Genomic DNA, 23,916 nt, shown 5'->3' on the forward strand with positions numbered 1-23,916 from the left:
GGGGAGGGTGATAGGGAATGAAGCCAGAGGAGGTGGCCAGGGCCAGATTTTCTCAAGCTCTGAAAGCCAAGGTTAGGACTTTGAATTTTATTCCAGGTGTGCTGAGAAGCTGAAGCAGAGAAGGGACATAATTTAATTAGTGGTTTTTAAAATTACACTCAAACTTGTATGGAGAAATGACTCAAGGAGGCCAGAACTGGAAATAGACCGATTAGAGGGTTAGTGCAGTAATTCAAGAGGGAGATGAAGATGGTTTGGACCAGAATGGTTAGTAGTGGAAATGAAAGGACTTAAACTATTTCAGAAGATGTTTAGAAGCTGCTTAATCAGATGTGGAGAATGAGAGAAAAAGAAGTCAAGGATAATTGCTTAATTTTTGACGTGAGCAACCTGAGGAGGAGCTGGTTTGGGGTGGAAGAAGATTAAGGCACGTTAAACTGAAATACTTTTTGAGTCTAGAACTCCAGTAGAGGTCAGAGCTGGGTTTAGAGATAGAGAATAATTGTTAATCAGGGAGAATTTGTAGCCATGGGATTGGGTAAGGTCATCTGGAGCAGAGTGAAGTTGGAGAAGAGGTCCTGGGTCCTTCTATGTTATCTGTCAAGCGAGGGGGAGGAGGGGCCAGTAGAAGAAGCCCAAAAGGATGTTCAGAAGAATGTGGCATCTAAGAGGCAGGCAGAAAAAAAAGTGTTCAATAGAGAAAGAATAATTAATAGTGACATTCCAGCATTTATAGCTTTGGCAGGAGATTTTATAAGAAATCTTACTGAAAGATTTTTCTTTAAAGATTTATTTTTCTCTTCCAATATGATGTGTAGAGTACTCTGTTTATCATGATGTTTTTAGTAGTTCATGTTGAATTTTTAATTTATCGTTTTGTCCCAATTCACAATGTAAGTTTTAAAAACAGATTAAAAACCATTTGTTGATTTAAAAAGAAACTTTCTTAAAAGGCTACTAAAGAGAGACTGAAGCCTAAGTCATAAATCAGTTGTGAAAGAATATAGCATCTGCTCTTTCTAGAACCTATCAGTTCAGTTCAGTTGCTCGGTCGTGTCCAACTCTTTGCGACCCCATGGACTGTAGCACGCCAGGCCTCCCTGTCCATCACCAACTCCTAGAGTTCACTCAAACTCATGTCCATCGAGTCGGTGATGCCATCCAGCCATCTCATCCTCTGTCGTCCCCTTCTCCTCCTGCCCCCAGTCCCTCCCAGCATCAGAGTCTTTTCTAATAAGTCAAGTCTTCGCATGAGGTGGCCAAAGTACTAGAGTTTCAGCTTTAGCATCATTCCTTCCCAAGAAATCCCAGGGCTGATCTCCTTCAGAATGGACTGGTTGGCTCTCCTTGCAGTCCAAGGGACTCTCAAGAGTCTTCTCCAACACCACAGTTCAAAAGCATCAATTCTAAAGCAGTCAGCCTTCACCTTTCAGGCTGACTTGGGTAGGAGGGGAGGAAGCAGTCCTGGGTGGCCCCAAAAGGCAAAAGTGGGACCAGCCAAGTATAGACCTCAGTTCATGACAACAGGAGACTTTCTTCTAACTGTCAGAGCTGTCTTGGAATGGAGTAGAGACAGCACCGAGCACTCTGAGGACAGTGAGGCCACAGAAGGCCAGCAGGAGCAGAGTTTGGGATTATAAGACCCAGGGTCACGTGCTAATGTTGCCCTCTCTGGGCTGTGGAATCTCGGGAGCCTCAGTTTCCTCACCTGCAAAATGGGAGGAGTACTAATGGAACAAGGGTCCGTTAAATGAATTCGGCCCTTAGAACAACCTTTGCTATTTTGTGTATTTGCTTGTTTATTGTCCATGGGGCCTCCCTGATGGCACAGTAGTAAAGAATCTGCCTGCAATGCAAGAAATGCAACAAACGTGAGTTCAAACCCTGGGTTGGGAAGATCTCCTAGAGGAGAAAATGGCAACCCACTCCAGTATTCTTGACTGAAAAATCCCAGAGACAGAGAAGCCTGGTGGGCTACAGTCCAGAGGGTCACAAAAAGTTGAATGCAACTGAGCATTGAGCATAGCATTCCTTAACCAATTGTACTTAGTGCTAAAATCTTTCATTGCTTTACTCAAAAATCATAATTTTTCCTTGAAGATAGAATACTTAATGGATGATTAAAGCAGAATTATACTGGTTTTAATCTTAAAAATACCTTTTAAAAATAAAATAACTGGTCCTTTTTAAAAAACAGACTACATAAAAATCTATAAAAGAGAAAGTCAAACTTGTAATTTAAAGTCAGAGATAATTACTGTTTTATAATATTTTGGAGGGTTTTTTTTTTTTTAGTTTAACATATTTTTATAGCTAAACCTCTTTTTAATGGTTGATGGTTGTGCTGTCTCTGTTTCTGCGCATGAGTTTTGTCTCTCTGTGGTGGGCAGGGGCTGCTCTCTGGTTGCAGCGTGCAGGCTTCTCATTGTGGTGGCATCTCTTTTTGCAGAGCGTGGCCTCTAGGGCACGCAGGCTCAGTAGTCATGGCTCACTGGCTTAGTTGCCCCGCGTGTGGAATCTTCCCGGACCAGGGACTGAACCCACATCCCCTGCATTGGCAGGTGGATTCTTATCCACTAGACCACGAAGGAAGTTCTTTAGTTAAAAACTGTTCTCAAAGATAAATTTTTAATCATGAAATTTGGGGGTAAAAGTAATGACGTTTTTTAAGGTTTTTTACATACAGGTTGTTAAATTGTTTTGTGCCCCCCCCCCCAAAGAAATGCTCTACTAACCTACAGTTAATATCTGCAGGTAATATACACTGTAGCCAATAGTGAATACTGGCATTCTTTTTAATCTTTGCCAATTTTTAAAAGAAAAACTTACATCTTTTAGATTATTTTTCACCTGCTAAGTAGCCATTGTTACATATTTTTGAATTGTCCATGTTTTTGGCCCATATTCTCTTGGCTTTTTGTCTCTCTGTTTAGATTTTTTTATGAGCTATCTGTTTATTAAAGATATCAAATGTTGGCTGTCATATGTTTTTTCTGTTTTATCTTAAATTTTATGACTTTTTTCATTCTGAATTTGTAATTTCTTACTTGGGTTTAAACTACATTGAGTTTTTGACACAGTTCAGTTTAGTATTTTGACCTCTCTGTGGTTGAAATCAGAGTATGTTCAGGGATAAAAAATCGAAGCCACAAAAGGAGAAAACCTGTCTGCTATCTGAACTTCTGTTTAACTTGACTAAATAATATACTTATTAATATATAGTAGACATTTTTAGCAATGTGAAGATCTGAATGACTTTGTGATGACACTGAGAAAATGACAACTAAAAATACATCTTTCACAAAAGCATTGTATTTGCTTACATACATGCCTTCATTCAGATGTTTAAATAGGAAACTTTACAGTATGTTAATTTCAGGAATTTCATGTTAAAACAACTAGCATTTCTAAGTAGGCTAGATTCTAACTTCTGAAGTCCCGAAATAGGGCCCAAGTTGTGGCCGCTTGGTGAGATTGTCCGCTTTATTTCCCTCTTGGAATGATAGCCTAGGGTTGGACAGTCTCTCTGTCTAGACCACACCTTAGTATACTTGTTCAACTAATAATCAAAAACCTCTTTTGATACAGATAGTTTATTTGTACTTTGTCCTCTGCTTTGTCACTACTATGTAAGTCTTGATCTTTACCAATTTCAGACGAGATAGAGTGGTAAAGGTGCTCATTTTGAACATTCTGAGTTGAAGAAACTATCTTGAGTCACATTTGGTTGTTATTTTGTTTGATTTCTAGAACTCTTCCTCGTGGGTACTATATAACATGGCTTCATTTTACTGGAGAATAAAGAATGAGCCATATCAAGTAGTGGAATGTGCTATGCGAGCTCTTCACTTCTCATCCAGGTAGGATTCCTGTCCTTCTGGACCTGTTGATTTTCCACATAACTCAGGACTGTTAAAATATAGATATTAAAAAAAAAAACAAGGAGAAGCATTGTATGTACTTACTTTCTCCTCAATCCCTGTTCCAAGAAATTAGTCCAGTCAAAAATGTCAAAGAGTTCAAAGCGATAATGGTATAACACACTTCTGACGTGTTATGCCCACTGACTTACTTGGGACTTGGAAGTAAGGACCTAGGCTGAGAAATTATCAAAAGTTAAATTTTTCTCAAAGCAAACGTCAGCTGTAAATACATTTTAAAATCATGAAATGTCTGCCAGCCTTGATTTTTGTTAAGCACCATCAATGATGTAAAATGAAACATTAGGATTTTCTTAAATTATTTTCCCCATCTGTAAGCAAACTCAAAATTGTTTTCCAAAGCTCAATAGCTTTGACTGTAATTTGCACCTGTCAGGTAGTTACAGATAACTGTGGAGCACAAGCTTCTTTCCTGACGTCTAATTACATCTCTCCTTCTCTTGAAGGCACAATAAAGACATTGCCCTGGTCAACTTGGCGAACGTTCTGCACAGAGCACACTTCTCTGCTGATGCTGCTGTCGTGGTCCATGCAGCTCTGGACGACAGTGACTTCTTCACTAGCTATTACACTTTAGGAAACATATATGCAGTAAATACAACTTTTTTTACATAAACCAATCCAGTTGCTCTTTCCTTTTTTTTTTTCCCTAGTAAAAAAAATATCCTTTTCCTTTCTTCTGTTCTGGACAAGGGAAAGGGGATAGAAATGAAGAAACTTAAGAGAAAAAAAAACTCAAACAATAATGAATCATTAGTGTCCTAGCCTCTTGACAAAAAAGAATAAAAAGTTGATAGGAATATTAAACTTCTTCAGAGTAGTCCTCTTAAGATAGCAGTTATTTGAGCTGAGCCATCCTATACAGCATTGCTTCATGTTGTGGAGGTTTGGCCACTGATTGAAATAATGTTCACTGTATGAAATTTGGTGTGACCTCATAAATCATAAGGACATTTGGACAGATACAGCCAGGCTAACATTTTTCCCTCCTGTGTTTGTGTATGTGTGTGTTTTTGTCTCTTTAGATGCTTGGGGAGTATAACCACTCAGTACTCTGTTACGACCATGCTTTACAGGCCAAACCTGGGTTTGAGCAAGCTATAAAGAGGAAGCATGCTGTCCTGTGTCAGCAAAAACTCGAGCAGAAATTGGAAGCTCAACATAGGTAACTCGGAGGAAAAAATTTCACTGAAGCAAAAAAAAATTTTACTAAAGCACTATTTTATTGAAGCACAATAGGATCATAGGTTAGACCTGTATAGGGTGAAATCAGTGTTACATTGTTCATTAGAATTAACAAAAACACCTTTTCACTACTAATAGTCCTGTCCTTTTTCTCCAAATCCAGGAGGCTTAGCATAAGTCAGTGGTTGTGTAAATGATTCTAGGTACTAGAGAATGTTTACAGTACATGCCATCATTTAAATCTTTACGGTCTTGATCATCAGTTACTTTTATGCAGTCTGATGAAGGAGGGGGATGCTGCCAGATGTAACTCTGTTGATTACATTTTTATTCCATGAATTAGACTGTCAGTAAACTCACTTGTACATGCTGTGTTCGATCTTTCTCCCCTTCGACTCCTAGGGTTGGGCTATTATATTGGTTAAGTGATGTTGAGAGAGATTATTTGGCCCATGTTCTACAGATTTGTGTAAGTTGCACAGTAATGGAATTCTGTTGTACTTGGTCCTTGTACTTAATAAAAAATGTACTGTATTTAATTCTATAAATAATAAGACCAGTGAAGGAACTTCACATAATTCAGAAGTGAATTGTTCATCACTACAGAATTTTGAGTCTGATTATTAGAGAATTCAGTGGAGATTAGGATTTCATTGAATTTTCCATTTAAGGAATAAATTTTCCATTTTCCAATCTGTTTAAAAGCCTGATGTAGTAAAAAAGGAAAGAATGATAGCTTGTTTATGCCTGGCCTCTGTTATACCTGCTCAGAACTTGCCTTTGCTGAGCTTCTTCCAATATTATGCTCTTCTTACACAATCTGTTCAGCTCTTAAATCTCCATATGTTAAGTGTAACAAGTAATCAGATGTTTGTGACTAAATATAATGAAGCTACTGATTTATTGATATCAGCTGGTAGAGAATATTCCTTTCCAAGCAGTTTCTGTGGTTTTCCCCCAAATCTGTAAACCAAGGAGCTCCAGTGCAAGAGCCTTTTTTGTTAACCTTTTGTTTGGGTAGAATCAAATGAAAAGAAAAGAAAAGGAAGATTCTAGAAAGGCTTTGAATGTCCATGGAACTAATCTTTGTGGAGAAAAACAGAGTTGTTAAATCTGTAGAGCTTTATAGTATATCGCTGTGTATCTTTTTTGGCCCCTGCAAAGTCCACCACACCATTTAATGTCATTAATTGTTGTATTTATGAGAAGAATCTCACATGTCTTTTTACCAGCCAAATATTAATAAAGCGATAGCATTTATTTAGTCCCATGGTTCTTGAGACGGTGGTACAGTGGTTGTTTGCTAAAAGTCAAAATCTTGCAATTTTTGCTGAGAACCAGAAAATCTGTGTATTTAAGTGGGCTTAAACATTTACAGTTTTAAAGCTCTATAACTTTTTCTGGCATTAAAAAATGTTAAGATCCCTCCAGCGAACACTGAATGAGTTGAAGGAGTATCAAAAGCAACATGACCACTACCTGAGACAGCAGGAAATCCTAGAAAAACATAAGCTGATTCAGGAAGAGCAGATCCTAAGAAATATCATCCATGAGACACAGATGGCAAAAGAGGCACAATTAGGTAAGTCCTGATTCCAGATAATTTTTAAAGGGAGATAGGAAGTTCACGTCTAGTGTGCTTCACTTTCATAACTTTCACGTAGCCACAAAGCAGTGTAAAATTGTGCCTATGATTTCCTTCATTCTTAAAATGAAATTATCACTGCAAGTGGACCAGCAGGCCTGGGAGCCAGTTTGATCCTCCTAGCTTTTTTATAATTCACATTTTAAAGTAAAAGCCAAATCTTTTGTATCCTAAGAGTCCAACAGTTTTTTGCCCTCTGTAGCCAACACTGATGCTTCTCTAACTTTAATATGCATGTCAGTCTCTTGGAAATCTTGTCAAAATGCTGATTCTGACTGAGTAGTTCTGAGGTGGGGCCTAAGATTCTTGTTTTTTGTAATGAACTGCTATTTGCTGCTGCTGGTCTGAAAGCACACTGTGAGCAACAGAGCCCTACAGCAAGTTAATGCAAGCCAGACACAGCCTGGGAACAAAAGTCCACCCTTTTCAGCCAACACTGGCAGTAAGACTAAATGTTCTTTTTTTCTTCCATTAAAAACAAATGTTTTATTTTAGAAGAGGTTAGACTAGACTTTGTCTCAAGCAAAAAAGGTCATCAATGGATTACTTTCAGGGGATTCTGAAATCCTCCCCCAAATTACACACAGTGTTGTGTATATGCACAACTTCTTTTCTGTGAAGACGATATATAGCTCTTTGAGGGGGGTTGCGGGGGAGGCACACCATGTAGATATGCAGATTCTTAGTTTCCTGACCAGGGATTGAACATGTGTCCCGTGCAGATGAAGCATGGAGTCTTAACCACTAGACCACTAGGGAAGTCCCATTATGAGCATCTCTTACAGTCTGTGACCCCAAAACAGAACCACTGGTCTAAAGGAACTGGCATTGACAGCATATCAGTGATTTGGTTGTATCCAGAATGTTTCATTTATGATCAAACCCTGTGGGAGCAGATATGACAACTTGACACCAAAGAAAAATGAATAGAATCACTTATATTATATCCTTCTCCCTTGATAAGTAGAGGCTGTTACAGCCTCTTGGGGTTGCAAAGAATTGGACGTGACTGAGTGACTGAACAACCACATGACCATTTATAGTCCCATTTTACAATTCACCTGTCAAGTATTCTTTACTATTTTGAGTGTAAAGAGTATGTTTGGTCCTTGGGATTACTTACTGCTCAGTCTGTACTAAAATGCAACCAGAGCTCATATATAAATTTGAAAAAGTTATGAAGTATATAAAGCAAATTGTCTCCAGAGAGATGGGCAAAGTCTTACAACAATTTACTCAGTAGATTTTACAGTCTTAGAATTGCCAGAAGACACCTCAGTGATTATTTAGTGGCACCTTGTTTTATAGATGGAGAAATTGAGGATTTAGAATGATTTAATGAACCATTAAGGCATTTTCCCCTGGATATGTACCCCTCCATGAGTACTCACCAGGCTCTGAAGAGTGCAGGGCTGATACTACATGACTTAGACAAAGAAAATTGTGTTGGCATTGTTGATCTTTTCATCAGTTTTCATCTCCTTTTGTATCCCAGGAAATCATCAGATATGCCGTCTAGTCAACCAGCAGCACAGTTTACATTGCCAGTGGGACCAACCTGTGCGCTACCATCGTGGTGATATCTTTGAAAATGTGGACCATGTCCAGGTCTTTTTCTTGGTCTCTTCTAGTTCTTACAACTTTTGCATATCAAGAGTAATATTGCTCTCCCACTCACAATTCCTTGTATATTTGAGCTCTAAAATGTGTGATTGTCATTTAAGATTTTGAGTATCTGTTATGTTTATAAGTCAGATTTATAGAGAGTACTCAGTTACTTGATAAATGACATTTCTGTTTCCTAAAGCACTAGCTGTATTTGTCTTTTCATATGTGTTTAATTCCTGTCTTTACCATGAGAGCTAGAATTGGTCTATGACACAAAGCCTTTACCTTTCGTTATAACTTACTTTAGTAAGAACCCTAATTTACAATTTGGGAAAGAGTAGCCATGCTCTTTGCAAAAGTCATCAGTCCAATTATGTTGCTTCAACCAAAAGCATTAACAAAATGATCTTATCAACAAGAAAGGTTTATTAAGCACCATTGCTGTTTGCATGTTTTCTCTTTCTTCCTGTCTCTGTGTATGTCCACACAGGTACATACACATATACGTACAGGCACACATGGCACGTAACATCCCAGCCTGTCTAGTTGGGAAGAAATAATACATAATGATACCAAATAGCATGTAACTGATGCTGGTATAGATAGTAAGTACAACCAGAGTCCAGTTTTCATTCAAAAGGAGACTGGAAATAAAATAACATTTATTATATCCTATAGAAAACCCATCATGTCCTTAATTATAGATACAGAAATTTCTAGTGAAAAGCATTTAAAATAATTAAGAGATCAGGCCAGCTTCTATAGAAAGACAGACCATGAAAAATTAGAACGCTTTAACCTGGAAAAAAAAAAAGAAAACCCAGACATTGGGAAAGAGTAAGAAGCAAAAATTAAGAGGTCATTTAAGAAGAGAAATAGTAATAGAGGCCAGAAGCTTACTGTGATTATTGTGAGCCCGCTCCTAGCAGTATCCCATGTTTATTTTTTAGGAGTAGTAAAGGAAGAACAGACTCACACCCTCTAAGACTGTAGCTCCCTGTCTTAAATCCAAGCATTTTAAGAGGAAAAGGGGAATATTTAGAAATGAAATAGACTGAAACACAATGTAACTTTTAGAAATCATAATGGTCCCAAGACAGACCATTTGGAAGACTACCATGCACCAGTGTATAGCTTCCAGTATGATGTATCTATAAATTTCATCACCACTATATAGGGAAAGACTATATTCCTATTCATCAAGGCATAGAGCTATGAATTTGTCATACTCATTCCTTTTACTCATGTTTTTCCTACTCCATCCCATCTTAGTCCTAGTCTCTTTTCTAACAAGGTTCCAGAAATACATAGGAAGTATGGTATCTTGAGAGCATATCAAATATTGTTCTTTGGTTTGGGGGGAGGCTATACATATTTGAAATTGATTGTACAATAGTATTTAATGCCTAAATGATGGGTATATTAAGCACACTAATTTTATAGAGTAGTTATCACTTTAGTCCAGACAGGGGAGAAGAATGAACCAAACCTCTTAATCAGCCATCATTAAACCTGTAAGAGACTAAATCCCAGAAAGGAAGTAGAGGGAGAAGAAAACAGCCCACACAAGTGTTCTCACACATCAGCGGCCTAGTTGAGTGAAAGTTGCTAGCTACGTGTTATCTGGAGCGAGTACTATAGGGGCATGGTTCTGAAAATTAAAGATCTGATTGCTTTTTAGCTGACCTACTCTCTGATTTCCTTCTAATTTTGATTATTCAGTAACATTTTGGGTTTAAGTTAAATCTGAGTCACAGTTGCTTTTCTGCTTTCAATTTGATTGCACTTTTCTTTTCATTTTCTAGTTTGGTGAGGATTCCTCAACTTCCAGTATGATGTCTGTGAACTTTGATGTTCAAGCAAATCAGAGTGATATCAGTGATTTGGTCAAGTCTTCTCCCGTAGCCCATTCTGTTCTCTGGATCTGGGGCAGGGACTCTGATGCATACAGGGTAAGTTAGTAGAGGATGATGAAGGAGTTTTCTCAGACAATCAGATTTCTTAAAGGAGTGGCCTTCAACCTGCTGATATTAATATGGGCCCAGTCACTGTTAGGAGTTATTAAGCTTAGATTAAATGGAAGGCCTTCTGCTAGGTGGTGGATAAGTAAGACATAGGATCTGTCTTGATTTCTTGCCAGCCACATGGGGCACATAGACACCCTGATGTCAAATCAAAGCTCTAATAAAATTACCAGCCCTCACAAGTTTCTAAATTTGACCTCAGTGTATGTCTGTATATATTTCATGTATTCAATCAGCACTCTTTTATTGAGCTGACAACTATATACCAGGTTCCTTGCTCTGCTGGAGCTCACATTGTAGCAGAAGATACAGAAAATAAACAAGTAAATGAATATGTATTTCCAAGCTAGCTAAGAGATAATTTATATGTTAGCCAATGGAGATATCAAGATATGAAGACAGAAACATTGTATGTTTCTTTTTTTACAGTGTTAGTCACTCAGTCATGTCCGATTCTTTGTGACTCCATAGACCGTAGCCTGCCAGGATCCTCTGCCCGTGGGGTTTTCTAGGCAAGAATAGTGGAGTGGGTAGCCATGCTCTTCTCCAGGGATCTTCCCAACCCAGGGATCGAACCTGGGTCTCCTGCATTACAGGCAGATTCACCACCATCTGAGCCACCAGGGAAGCCCTCACTACTAAATTTTCAGGAATTTAACAGAATTAATTACAGCCAGTTATATTTAATTATATGAAATATAAACTCCCAAGTTTGAAAGCTTCAGGCTGTAAGTTTAGTAAACGTCTGGTACTAATTATTTATATTTAGAAAAATGGAATTTTACAAATAAAATAATTGCTAAACTTTGGCATTGGCAAAAAAAAAAAGGTCTTAGTTAAGGGAAAAATAGTTTTCTGTGCCAATTTCTCACGTATCTCTATGCTTCCAGGTATATGTCACAAACTTCACCTCTAATTGACTTAAAAGAAAATTCACCTAGTATTATAGGAAATCCAAAGATAGAGCAAACCTTGGCTTTGGTTGAACAGTGGCCCGGTAACGCATTGCTTTCCTCTTCTTTAATTTGGTATCCACTGTATTGGTTCCATCCGAAAGCTGGTCTTCCTCATGGTAATGAGGCGACAGCCAGCAACAGCTGAAGGAATGTGCTTCTGTGGCTTAAGAGACTAAAACTGGCATTTCTTTCCTGGAATCCCAAAGCAAACCTCTCCCTGTGTCTTAGTGGCTCAGCTGAGTTAAGCCGCCCAACCCTGAGCCAGTTTGTGGTAGAGCAGGTAGAAGTATTGACTTAAGACTAACAATCTGCAGTAGAAAGAATATTCTAGAGTCTACCTCAGTCTCTAGATCCTAAAATACTAAATTGTTATTTGGTTTTCCTAGTAACATTTATGTTCTTTTAAAAGTTCATTTAGCATGTTGAAATATTGACTCTGAAGAAATTTATGAGAAACTTTTTTTTCTCTGTTAGGACAAGCAGCATATTCTGTGGCCTAAAAGAGCTGATTGTGCAGAAAGCTATCCTAGAGTCCCCGTTGGTGGGGAATTGCCAACGTATTTTCTGCCTCCGGAAAACAAAGGACTCAGGCAAGTGCTTATGGATATGGCAAAGCACTTGATTCTGCATGATTGTCATCTGGCGGTTCTTTGAGAGCACCAACCTTGGACCTGAAAGGTTAAGTCTTTATTTTGAAGTCACCCAAACTTTGAAAATATGAATTTTGTTCCTTTTTCTTGTGCCAGGATCCACGAACTCAACAGTGATGATTATTCTTCAGAAGAAGAGGCCCAAACCCCTGACTGTTCCATAACTGACATCAGAAAAAGCCAGACCCTGTCCTACTTAGTCAAAGAATTAGAGGTCCGCATGGATCTGAAAGCCAAAATGCCAGATGACCATGCACGAAAAGTAAGGCTCACTTAGGCTTGGTGTTTATTACCGTCCATTCTGGGTGATTTCACAAGCCTCATTGGTGGAGCAAAAATTAAATAGAGGGCAGTTGTTGAGCTCTAAGTTTATAAAACTGAAGGATTAAGTTAAAGAATTAGTGAAATTATTAAGAAGTCAGTCACGCTGTTGAAGGACTGCCAGGAAAGTGTTCCTTGGGGTTGCTGTTTACACAGACCACCTAAGCACTGTTCCTCTAAGAGGGCTGCAAAGGTGAGCACACACAACTCTGTTTACCTAGTGGAGGCCATTCCGACCACTGCAGTTTAGCTTTGCGTCCTCCAAGCCACCAGAAGTTTGCATCATTGAAACTGAAAGCTTGAGGATTCCCTTTCCTTGGCCTTATCAACCCTGCTTTGGACTCATATGAGGTCCTTAGGAATTTGTATGAATTTGATAACCTCTCTAAATACGTTCTGTTAGGCTGTCTTCTGTAGTTCCTATAAGTTATGTGTAACTAGGAATCTTATTACTGAATATAAATCCTAGGGTAAACACCATTCCATGGATACAAATGAAAAAATTTCCTTTTTACAGAGAAAACAAACCATCACAATGACCTTTGTTAAATTTAATTTTGAAACTATGAGTAGTTACTGCTTTCATTCAACATTTACTGAAGCAAAAAAACATGTTTCAGGCAGTGTTTGGAGTTCTAGGAATACAAAGATAAACAGACCATGATCCCTCTCTTAAGAGTTGTTCACAGTTACATAAATGCTGCAGGAATATAAAGTGATTAACTGAGGATCTGATGCTTTTCCAGTTAGGAAGGATAGCAGATAATTGCATCAGGTATTGCATGCTTTGTTTTCTGAATAATTTCTCATTTGGTTCTGGACGCTTAGGTTGACTTTAATGGGGAAGTGATAGATCATCTTAATATGTATGTGCTGTATATGTCTTTTAGTTAAAGGAAACTAAGGCATACGTGTGAGTAAGGTAACACCTGTTGGTGTGTCAGTGACCTCATGTTATGTATATAAATTATAAATGTCTATTCAAATTAGCTGTTCCTGATGAGCTCAAGTAAAGATTGCTGCCTGTAGAAATTCTTTTCAAATGTCTTCCCTGTTATTTTCAATTGATTCAGTCTTCCTTTTAATGTTTTCAGATTTTGCTTTCCCGTATTAATAACTATACTATCCCAGAAGAAGAAATTGGGTCTTTCTTATTTCATGCTATTAACAAGGTGAGCCGCCTACTTCAGACATCTGAAATTTAAATGCTGGGTAATTGTAATTAAAAGTTACAATGCATGTATTAAAAATTCTTTTGAGCATGAGTTCTGTCTTCTTGAATTAAGTGAAGTATTTGGGCTTTTGCAGCCTAATGCTCCTGTCTGGCTGATCCTCAATGAAGCTGGACTCTACTGGAGAGCAGTAGGAAATAGCACTTTTGCTATTGCTTGTCTTCAGAGGGCATTGAATTTGGCTCCCCTTCAATACCAGGACGTTCCTCTTGTTAACTTGGCCAACCTTTTGATTCACTATGGCCTTCATCTTGACGCCACTAAACTGCTACTTCAAGCTTTGGCCATCAATAGCTCTGAGGTGAGGTTTCATGTTCCTTTGTAGCAATATGTACTACGTAGTGGTAACTCAAATTCAGAGTATTCGTTGTATTTTTGTAGACAGGGCATAAAAAAAATCGCATTTTTTATTTTTCAGAGTAGAATTTGCATACTGTAAGAGGGCTTTTGTTGTATTTTTGGTGTGTTTATCTCTATTTTAAAGGAAGTTTATAAATTATGCAGTTTATTTTTAGAAACATATTTAAAAATGACACAGCTGCTAAAAATATACTGCCACCTTTTTATGTCGGAAACATCTGCTTCTCACTTTATCCTACTCATTACAGCATGCACATCCTTTAGTATTATATTGTTTTACAACTTGAAATCTTTATGCCAACCAAGCCAGAGCCCAGTTTAAAGGTTGCTTTGATAAGGGTAGGTAGGTTCATACCTTGAACCTTCCTCATGCAGCCCATGGAGTTACACCTCTGCTTTGTAGTTTATTACTTTATTTCATAGTTTCTAAAATACCACTTCCTTTTTTTTTTTCATATATTAACATCTCTGAAATAAGGATACATGTTACAATTGATGACATTTTAGGTTTGATAAAATGCAGTTATAATAAATATACAATTAAATTGCTTTTATACTTAGTGTCTAAATGTTTCCAAGTTTTATACCCAAAGAAACTTGTAGAAGAACTGTGCATGAAAGGCTTAGGTTTATTTGAGGTGTCCCAAAACTAAATTTCTTTCAGTATTAGCAGGAAATGTTGCCTATTACAAGTTTCCTTTGAAATACACAAATTCACAACTGAATTCTAAGTAGAAGTTTACAACCACTGTGTTATATACAAAGGCCAACTTGCCAGAGAAGTACATCAAATATTTACCAAATGTTTACAGTGTCAGGTGTGAGTGTAGTAGAACAGATGCTCTGTATGGGATGTGATAAAGGGAGCACCCAAATAGAAGACTCAGCACAGCTATATTCCCTTCATACTTGTCATGGTTCACTTTTTGGCACCATCACCCAAGGCAGTTAGGCAATATTCTTCTGAAGAAAAAAGAGCTCCTTTAAAGATTTGTTACCTTTCTATATTTGAAAATTCTACTAAAATTTCAGTTAAATACTGTGGTACTGTAATAAGAATAAAAAGATAAATAAGTGAATCAGGGTAAATACCCCTGAATATACCTTCATCAGACCCTAACCCTGACTGCCAACATTTGGAAGTATTTCCTTGTAAGATTTCCCTCTACATAAATATTCTGTATATTGTAACTTTACTGTTACTTTGCTAAGTAACTTCAGTTGTGTCCAACTCTTTGTGACCCTATGCATTGTAGCCTGCCAGGCTCCTCTGTCCATGGGATTCTCTAGGCAAGAACACTGGAGTGGGTTGCCATGCCCTCCTCCAGGGGGTCTTTCCAACCCAGGGATCGAACCCACATCTTGTGTGGTCCTGCATTGCAGGAGGATTCTTTACCGCTGAACCACCAAGGAAGCCCCTTACTGTAACTTTGGTAATCTTTAAACCTTATTATATAAAAAAACATGACTATATAGTTTTTATAGCCATCAATTCAAATGATTGTGTAAAGAAAATTTTCTTAGGAAAGATTGCTGGTAGAATGAATATTTTGATGCCTTTGATACAGACGAGTAAACAATTCAGAAAAAGATTTGAGCCAATATATGTTGCCATAATCAAGATCTGTGAATATTCATTTCTCTAGTATTATCACCAGTTAATATAATTATCAAGCAATTGAAATAACTGCTAACTTTTATTGTTTTCTAGTGCACCATATGAAGCACTTTACATGTGATAACTCATTTAATCCACACAACCCTCTGAGATAAGATTTACCCGTTTGATAGAAAAAGAAAACTGAAGGGATTTATAGAAAGTCAAAGAGCTTGGATTTGAGCTCAGGGAGATTGGCCTCAGAGTTCACACTCTTTATAGTCAAGTCACACTGCTTCTGTATTAACATTTGTAAAACAAATTTACTTAAAAAAATTTTTTACTTCTCTGTTATAACAAACTTCTGTATCCTATTTTAAGGATATTTTATTTCAGTTGTATTTTTAAAGTAAAAGTTTATGTAGGAATTTTGTCCATTTTGTTAGAATCTTTAAAAATTTTACATAAATTCTTTATACAATAAAATCTTTAAACTCCATCTGTCATATGTTAAAAATACTTTCTCTCTTTGCCTTTTTATCTTAGCTTTTAAAAATTCCCTTAATTTACTATCTTATTCCTTTTGATTTCTATTCTTAGATTTAAGATGTCCTTATCAGAAGGTTGAAAAAAAATAGTCCTTTAAATAGTTGACTCTTGGATATACACATATCTTTTCCTATGCTGTCTTCTAGATGTTTTATAGTTTCAGCTTTTACATCTAGACCTATGATCCATTTAAGGTTAAATTTTCTTTGTAATGTTAGGTAGGGTCAAAGTTCATATCCACATGGATATCCACTTGTTCCAGAACCATATCTCAAGAACACTGTTCTTTCCTTATTGACTCATGTATCAACTTTGCTCTGAACTCCAGACTCCTTGATTCAGCAGTTTATCTGACATCTCCACTTGAATGTCTGAAACACACTGAATGTCTGAAACACTAAAACTGCAGGCCAAAACTAAGCTCCCTAACATTGTTCCAATTTGGTCTTGGTCTTCCCCATTTCTGTAAACGGTGAAGCCAGTAGTTCAAGACAGAAACTTAGAGTTATCCTTCGTACCTTTCTCCTCTCAGGGCAGATGCAATCTATTGACTAAGCCTGCTGATTCTGTTTTTAAAATATACCCAGAATTTCACGATTTATCTTCATCTCCACTGCTGTCTTCTCTGGTGGCTCAGCTGGTAAAGAATCGGCCTGCAATGCAGGAGACCTGGGTTCAATCCCTGGGTTGGGAAGATCTGCTGGAGAAGGGAACCTGCTCCAATATTCTGGCCTGAAGAAGTCCATGGACAGAGGAGCCTGGCAGGCTACAGTCCAGGAGTCTCAAAGAGTCAGAAACGACTGAGCAACTTTCTCTTCACTTCCACTGCTATCTTATCCAAACCATCATTATCTTTTATCCAAACCATCATTATCTTTTATCTAGATTATTTCAGTAGCCTCCTAACTAGCTTCTGTTTTTTGCTTTTATTGCCCTATACTCTATTCAGATTATAGCAAACAATGAGATTATTATTAAAAATCAGATGTTGTTATTTGTCGATTCAAATCTCTGCAGTGTCCCTCCATGTAACTCACAATAAGAGACAAGAATTTATAATGGGGTACAAAGTCCTACGTGACCTTGTTACTTTTCCTGCCTCATATCTGTGGGATCGATCCATTGGTCATTCTGTCGGAGCCTCACTTGCCTCCATGCAGTTCCTTGAACGTGCTAGCTGTGGTCCCTCCTCAGGACCTGTGCGTTTTCTGTTCTTCCTGCTTGGAATGCTTCTTCCACTGAGATTCTTCCTAGTTTGTGCCTTATCTCCTTAAGATCTTTTACAAACACTAACTTCTCAGTGAGCCTTTCCATTACTGCTCTATATGAAATGCCACTCTCTTCCCAACTCTTACACTACTTACGTCTCTTCCCTGCTGTTGTTTATCACATTTTACTCACAGTTGTGTGACATCCCCACAGTTGTGTGACATGAGACTATAAGATCCACTGAGGCAGAGGTTTATCTTTCTTATTTTCTGCTATATCCCCAGTGTGAAAAACAGTATTTGAAACACAATGAAAACAATCACTCAGTAATTATTTTCTGACTGAATTAGAAAATTACTCTTTTTTTCTAAAATACTAACCAGTTCGTCTGAATACAAGATATTTGCCCCAACTGTCATTCTAGTTGTAGGGATAATCATACTTTGTTTCCTTATGGAAAATATAAAGACACTTATTTTAAGTACGGAATTTAATTTTATATCTTGTAAACCTCTAAGTATTATTTTAAATGTAACTTGAGAACTACTCACATTAGACCTCTTTAATCTGGAATATTTTGTAAACCTTGGCTTGGTTATAGTGAGATATTTGTGATGACCTAACAGCCTGAATCAGAAGCAAGTAGCTGATAAATTATAGGTGTTACATGTTCTAATATCTTGTGATTTATAGTCTATGGAAACTTAAATAGAATTTGTATCCTGCTGTTGTGTGAAAATTGTATATATCATAATTATGTTGAATTGGTTCATAGTTCTTTTCAAGTCTACTGTATCCTACTTTTCTGTCTATTCATTCTTTTAATTTTGAAAGTTTGATATTGAAAATTGTAATATATAGTGGAACTGTGTAACTTTGTTCCGTATTCTCCAAGTCTTCTGTAAATGTATCATCATACTTTCATGATTTAAAAAAGAAAAAAATTATAGGTATTGCTTTTCATGGAGATATACTGTGCAGTTTGGAAATACAACATTCTTTGATCTTTTAAAATATTTTTAATGATAAAATAAGTGTAGAATAAATGGTTTGTACACAGCAAATAGTAAGCATAGGCATATTTCCACTAAAATGACCTCAACTGAATACTTTGGGCTGCTTATAAAAACAAAGTCTCACAAAACAGTTGGAAAATAAAATGTTAAGACTATTTACAATAGCATCAAAAAAGCAGATAATCTAGAAATAAATCTAAAGGAAGATGCACAAGATTTCTGTCATGAAAACATTGCTAAGGGGAAAACCTAAATAAATGGTTGTATGTTGATACATCATGTACATGGATTGGAAGATTCAGTATCGTTAAGGTGTGAGTTCTCTTTAAGTTGATTTATAGGTTCAATTTCATCCCAAACTCCCAGCAATTGCATGCATTTGTGCGTGTGAATTGATGAATAGTTTCAAAAATCTACATAAAAATGGATCTTAGAATAGCACAAAGGTTTGGGGGTTAGGGAAATAAAAACAGAGTTGGAAGACTTAACCAGATTTCAAGACTTACTGTAATTAAATCACTGGAATTGGCACAAAGATACTCAAATATACAAGTGGAACACAATAGAGAAATTAGAAATAGGCTGATTTATGACAAAGGCACACCTGTAGTTTAGTGTTTTGGGGGAGCTTTGGGTTTTTCAGTAAGTAGTAATGGAGTGCTTGGATATCCCCTATGGAAAAATAAATGAACCTTGACTCCTACCTCATGTTGTATACAAAATTAATTTGAGGTGGATCATGTACCATAATGTGAAAGATAAAACAATAAAACTTCTTGATGAAAACATAGGAGAAAGTCTTTATTACCTTATAGCTGGCAAAGATTTCAGAAAGCACTAACTACAAAAGAAAAAAATATGTAAACTGAACTTCATTAAAATTAAGAGTTTCTGTTTATCAAAAGATACCATTAAGAAAATAAAAAGGCCAATGACAGACTGGGAAAGATATTTGCAATAAGTATGTCTAACAAAGTCATCATGTCTAGTATATATATAAAGAATTCCTTCAAATCAATAAGAAAAAAAAGACAACCCATTTTTTTTTAATGGGGAAAACAACAGCACTTCAGAAATAAGGGTACCAAAGCGGCCACTAAGTATATGAAAAATGTTTCAATATTATTACTGATCAAGGAAATGCAAATTAAAATCACAGTGAGATGCCACTTAAGCATCTCACTAAAACAGCTAAATTTTAAAAACTGACAATACCAAGTCAGTGAATTCTCACACTTGCTTGTAGGAGTATTAAGTCTGTATGTCCATTTTGGAAAACTATTTGCTTGGATCTGATAAAACTAAATGTATGCCTATCTTAAGATCCACTTCTAAATGTATACCCAAGGAAAATGAGTAATATGTCTATCAGAAGACATTTACAACAATGTTCACTTAATAGTAAATTTATCTGTGGTAGATCAAAAACTACAAACAATCCAGTAACAGCCTATCGGTAGGAGAATGGATAAACAAACAATGCGGTGTATTCACATGTGGAAACACTCATTTCTCTTCAGTCGCTCAGTCGTGTCCGACTCTTTTCGACCCCATGAATCACAGCACGCCAGGCCTCCCTGTCCATCACCAACTCCTGGAGTTCACTCAGACTCACGTCCATCGAGTCGGTGATGCCATCCAGCCATCTCATCCTCTGTCGTCCCCTCCTCCTCCTGCCCCCAAGCCCTCCCAGCATCAGTCTTTTCCAGTGAGTCAACTCTTCACATGAGGTGGCCAAAGTACTGGAGTTTCAGCTTTAGCATCATTCCTTCCAAAGAAATCCCAGGGCTGATCTCCTTCAGAATGGACTGGTTGGATCTCCTTGCAGTCCAAGGACTCTCAAGAGTCTTCTCCAACACCACAGTTCAAAAGCATCGATTCTTCGGCGCTCAGCCTTCTTCACAGTCCAACTCTCACATCCATACATGACCACAGGAAAAACCATAGCCTTGACTAGACGGCCCTTTGTTGGCAAAGTAATGTCTCTGCTTTTGAATATGCTCTCTAGGTTGGTCATAACTTTCCTTCCAAGGAGTAAGCATCTTTTAATTTCATGGCTGCAGTCACCATCTGCAGTGATTTTGGAGCCCAAAAAAATAAAGTCTGACACTGTTTCTGCTGTTTCCCCATGTATTTCCCGTGAAGTGATGAGACCAGATGCCATGATGTTCGTTTTCTGAATGTTGAGCTTTAAGCCAACTTTTTCACTCTCCACTTTCACTGTCATCAAGAGGCTTTTTATAGTTCCTCTTCACTTTCTACCATAAGGGTGGTGTCATCTGCATATCTGAGGTTACATTACACATCAGTTTTGTTTGTTTTTTTTTTTTTTCCAAAAAAGAGTGAAAATATAGTATACCCAAAAAAAAAAAGCTTTACAGGTTTGGTTGAGTAAAAGAAGCTACAGAAGGGTACAAGTTACATGCACAAGGGAACATGCTGTTTGATTCTATTTATGTGACATTCAAGAACAGGTGGCAGTAATCTGTGGTGATAGAAGTCACAGCATCATTATCAGTGGTTACATCTGGAGTTGGGGGTGGGGTGGCCCAAGGGAGCCTCTCAGGGTACTAGAAATGTTCTAAATGTTGTATATCTTTAGATGAGTGGTGGTTACAGCTGTACAGTTAAGACTAATGTACATTACACACTTGATGTAATTTTTATCTTAGTAAAAAGGTAAAAAATAAATTTATGTTAAACAGTTTAGAATTAGCTGATGTAAATAAAATGGACAGCTGGGGTAACTTTCATAGGATAACCTAAAAAAAAAGCCAAAAGACAAAAACTGTAAAGGTTTTGTAACTCTCGGAAAAATATTAACATTTTGCTGATTTTTCTTTTTTCTTTTCAGCCCCTGACCTTTTTGAGCCTGGGAAATGCTTACCTTGCCCTGAAGAATATCAGTGGGGCACTTGAGGCCTTTAGACAGGCTTTGAAATTAACTACCAAATGCCCAGAGTGTGAGAACAGCCTGAAGCTGATTCGCTGTATGCAGTTTTATCCTTTTCTGTACAACATCACCTCTTCTGTTTGCAGTGGTAAGCAGCTGTTAATCCTGGCCAAATAATGAGTTCATTTGGGATTCCTGTTTTGATCAACAGAACACAGAAAATAATTTTCTTAATTTTCCCAAGGATTTTACTTAACTAGCATAATTCTAGATACATAGAAAAGAAATTAACTCATTGTTTTCTTTATAAATACTCTGGAGCATTTGGCTTATTAGTTCTCTCCCAGAACCCTAGTTTGAGAAAGGCTGATTAAAGTATATTATTCAGTTGGGATTGATGAGCTGTAAGGTTTTTTTTCCCCTCTCAAAATCTCTGATGTTTTACAATAACTGAATGGCAATGGAAATTTTTTTCTGCCACGAATTCAAACTATGTCATGAGATTTGAAGCAGTGTTTCTCTGCTCATTCACTGAGATGCAGCTCCTTGTCTTTGAGTGAAGGTGATGCGGACCTTTACTGCACCTTTAAAATAGTCATCTGATGTGAAGTGGTATCCGCTATGCATTCTTCTGCTTTCTCCCACTGCCACCACACATATATACACATGTGCAGAAGTGTATCTACCTGGGTTAGAGGTATTTGAGTTAGTATCTAAGTCATTGTAGATTTATCAATTAGAACTCCCTAAGAGTTCCATGGTATTTTTTTTCTTCAATACTTTTTATTGAAGTATAGCTAATTTACAATGTTGTATTAATTTTTTCTGCATAGCAAAGTGATTCAATTATACATATATATATTCTTTTTTCTATTCTTTTCTATTTATGGTTTATCTTAGGATATTGAATATAATAGGTCTACAATATTTGATTATTTACTTGCTTAATCTTCACTGGGAAGAAAAAAAAGAAGTTTAACTTGAATTATGAGTGGTGCAGTTTATATACATATGGATCCTCAGTACCTTGCTTTTGTAGAGCACACAGTAGTTGCTCTTTTAATGTTCAAATTAGATCCAGTATTTGACCAGAGAACTAGTCCAGCTCCTTCTATCAGATTTTTTTTTAAGTGACACACACTTTATTAAGTAACTTGTCTAAAAGACATCAATAATTACCAGATTTGGCATCCAAATTGATTTTCTTGATTCACTTTACCACACTGCCTTAGGATTTTTAATGGAAGGCAGTTGGTCCGTTTTAAATATCAGAGCCCAGTTTTCTGGTGAAGAAACAAAGCTCAGCAGCATAACTCCATAGCTCAGTTGCAGATCAGTGTTGAGCACTGTCTAAACTACAGTAGAATTTGTATGTGACCGTTGATGGCCTGAGACAGTGTTTTGGCAGGCAGTGTAGTGCAGTGGCTAGTGCTAGAGGCAGACAGATTCATGTTGGAGCCCTGGCTCTGCCATTACTGTCTTTCTATTCCCAGTAAAGTGTGTCCTAATCTATAAAATGAAAGACAGTAAAATCTCATATACTTTTGAGGAGAATTAAATGAGATTATTTTCACAGAGTAGGTCTTGCATAAAAGTAAGTCATTAGAAATTCATGATGAATGCAAAATATGACTCAAAAGGTTAAGAATCTTCTTGTGTAATACTAGAAAATATGTTGTGGTCTTTAAAATTTTGATGTCATCCAAGGACTGCCTTATAAACAAATTTTCACTTTTTTCAGTGAGCTGCTTATATTAATAGATTATTTCCTGTTTTCTTTATTTACTCTCACCTCTCTTGATTCTTTTCTGTTACTAGGGAGAAGGGTTTTATATCTATATAGGAGAAGGCAATGGCAACCCACTCCAGTACTCTTGCCTGGCAAATCCCATGGATGGAGGAGCCTGGTAGGCTACAGTCCATGGGGTCGCTAAGAGTCAGACACGACTGAGCGACTTCACTTTCACTTTTCACTTTCATGCATTGGAGAAGGAAATGGCAACCCACTCCAGTGTTCTTGCCTGGAGAATCCCAGGGACGGGGGAGCCTGGTGGGCTGCCGTCTCTGGGGTCACACAGAGTCGGACACGACTGAAGCAACTTAGCAGCAGCAGCAGCAGGGATAACTTTTCTAAAAGCCTTTTCTTCTCTTAGCATTTTAGTTTCTTTTTTTTTTTTTTTTTTTTTTTTGCCACCCTGAACAGTATGTAGATCTTTCCCAGCCAGGGATCAAACCCATGCCCCCTGCAGTGGAAGCATGGAGGCTCAACCACTGGACCACCAGGAAAGTCCAGTATTTTAGTTTTTTGAAATTTATTATTATTTTATGTCACTGATGTCAAGAGAGGAAATTAGTTGTCTTGAGCATTTTCCCCCAGAACATGATCTCAACTAGTTCAGGAAACTATTATCTTGAAACAGATCTTTCTCAAAATTATAGTATCTGATAGTCCAGTTTATTCCAAGAATATTATTGGATCCAATACAATAACAATAAAATAGAATAATTTGACTTGGGAAGAGAGAATACCATTTTTAATTCTTTCAGAGAGAGCCCGTTTAAAAATTTTTTTTAATTAAAAAAAATAGACCTTTTTACATTGCAGATAATTGGTTTAGAAAAGAATCCAGTGTCTTTTAACTCCTAAAAAAATAATATTACCCCTAATGGAAATGTATGCTGTAGCATTTTCTAGGTTTAAAAACTCATTAATAATACTGAACTAATTTC

General features: G+C 37.1%; 1 protein-coding gene across 11 annotated transcripts in view; it reads left to right on the forward strand.

Annotated features, from left to right (window-relative positions):
* The window catches only part of TTC17 (tetratricopeptide repeat domain 17), a 126,744-nt gene that overhangs the window by 33,607 nt on the left and 69,221 nt on the right, over window positions 1-23,916 (forward strand). For all 11 annotated transcript variants that reach the window (XM_055549334.1, XM_055549336.1, XM_055549338.1 and 8 more), the window contains exons 6-16: window positions 3,751-3,860; window positions 4,388-4,532; window positions 4,967-5,106; window positions 6,548-6,708; window positions 8,267-8,379; window positions 10,185-10,331; window positions 11,834-11,949; window positions 12,106-12,271; window positions 13,425-13,502; window positions 13,639-13,863; window positions 21,148-21,334. In XM_055549334.1, the coding sequence (XP_055405309.1) occupies window positions 3,751-3,860; window positions 4,388-4,532; window positions 4,967-5,106; window positions 6,548-6,708; window positions 8,267-8,379; window positions 10,185-10,331; window positions 11,834-11,949; window positions 12,106-12,271; window positions 13,425-13,502; window positions 13,639-13,863; window positions 21,148-21,334 (1,588 nt within the window). The remainder of the gene's footprint in view (window positions 1-3,750; window positions 3,861-4,387; window positions 4,533-4,966; window positions 5,107-6,547; window positions 6,709-8,266; window positions 8,380-10,184; window positions 10,332-11,833; window positions 11,950-12,105; window positions 12,272-13,424; window positions 13,503-13,638; window positions 13,864-21,147; window positions 21,335-23,916) is intronic.

Source organism: Bubalus kerabau, chromosome 15 (genome assembly GCF_029407905.1).
Source record: "Bubalus kerabau isolate K-KA32 ecotype Philippines breed swamp buffalo chromosome 15, PCC_UOA_SB_1v2, whole genome shotgun sequence".
NCBI lineage: Eukaryota > Metazoa > Chordata > Mammalia > Artiodactyla > Bovidae > Bubalus > Bubalus kerabau.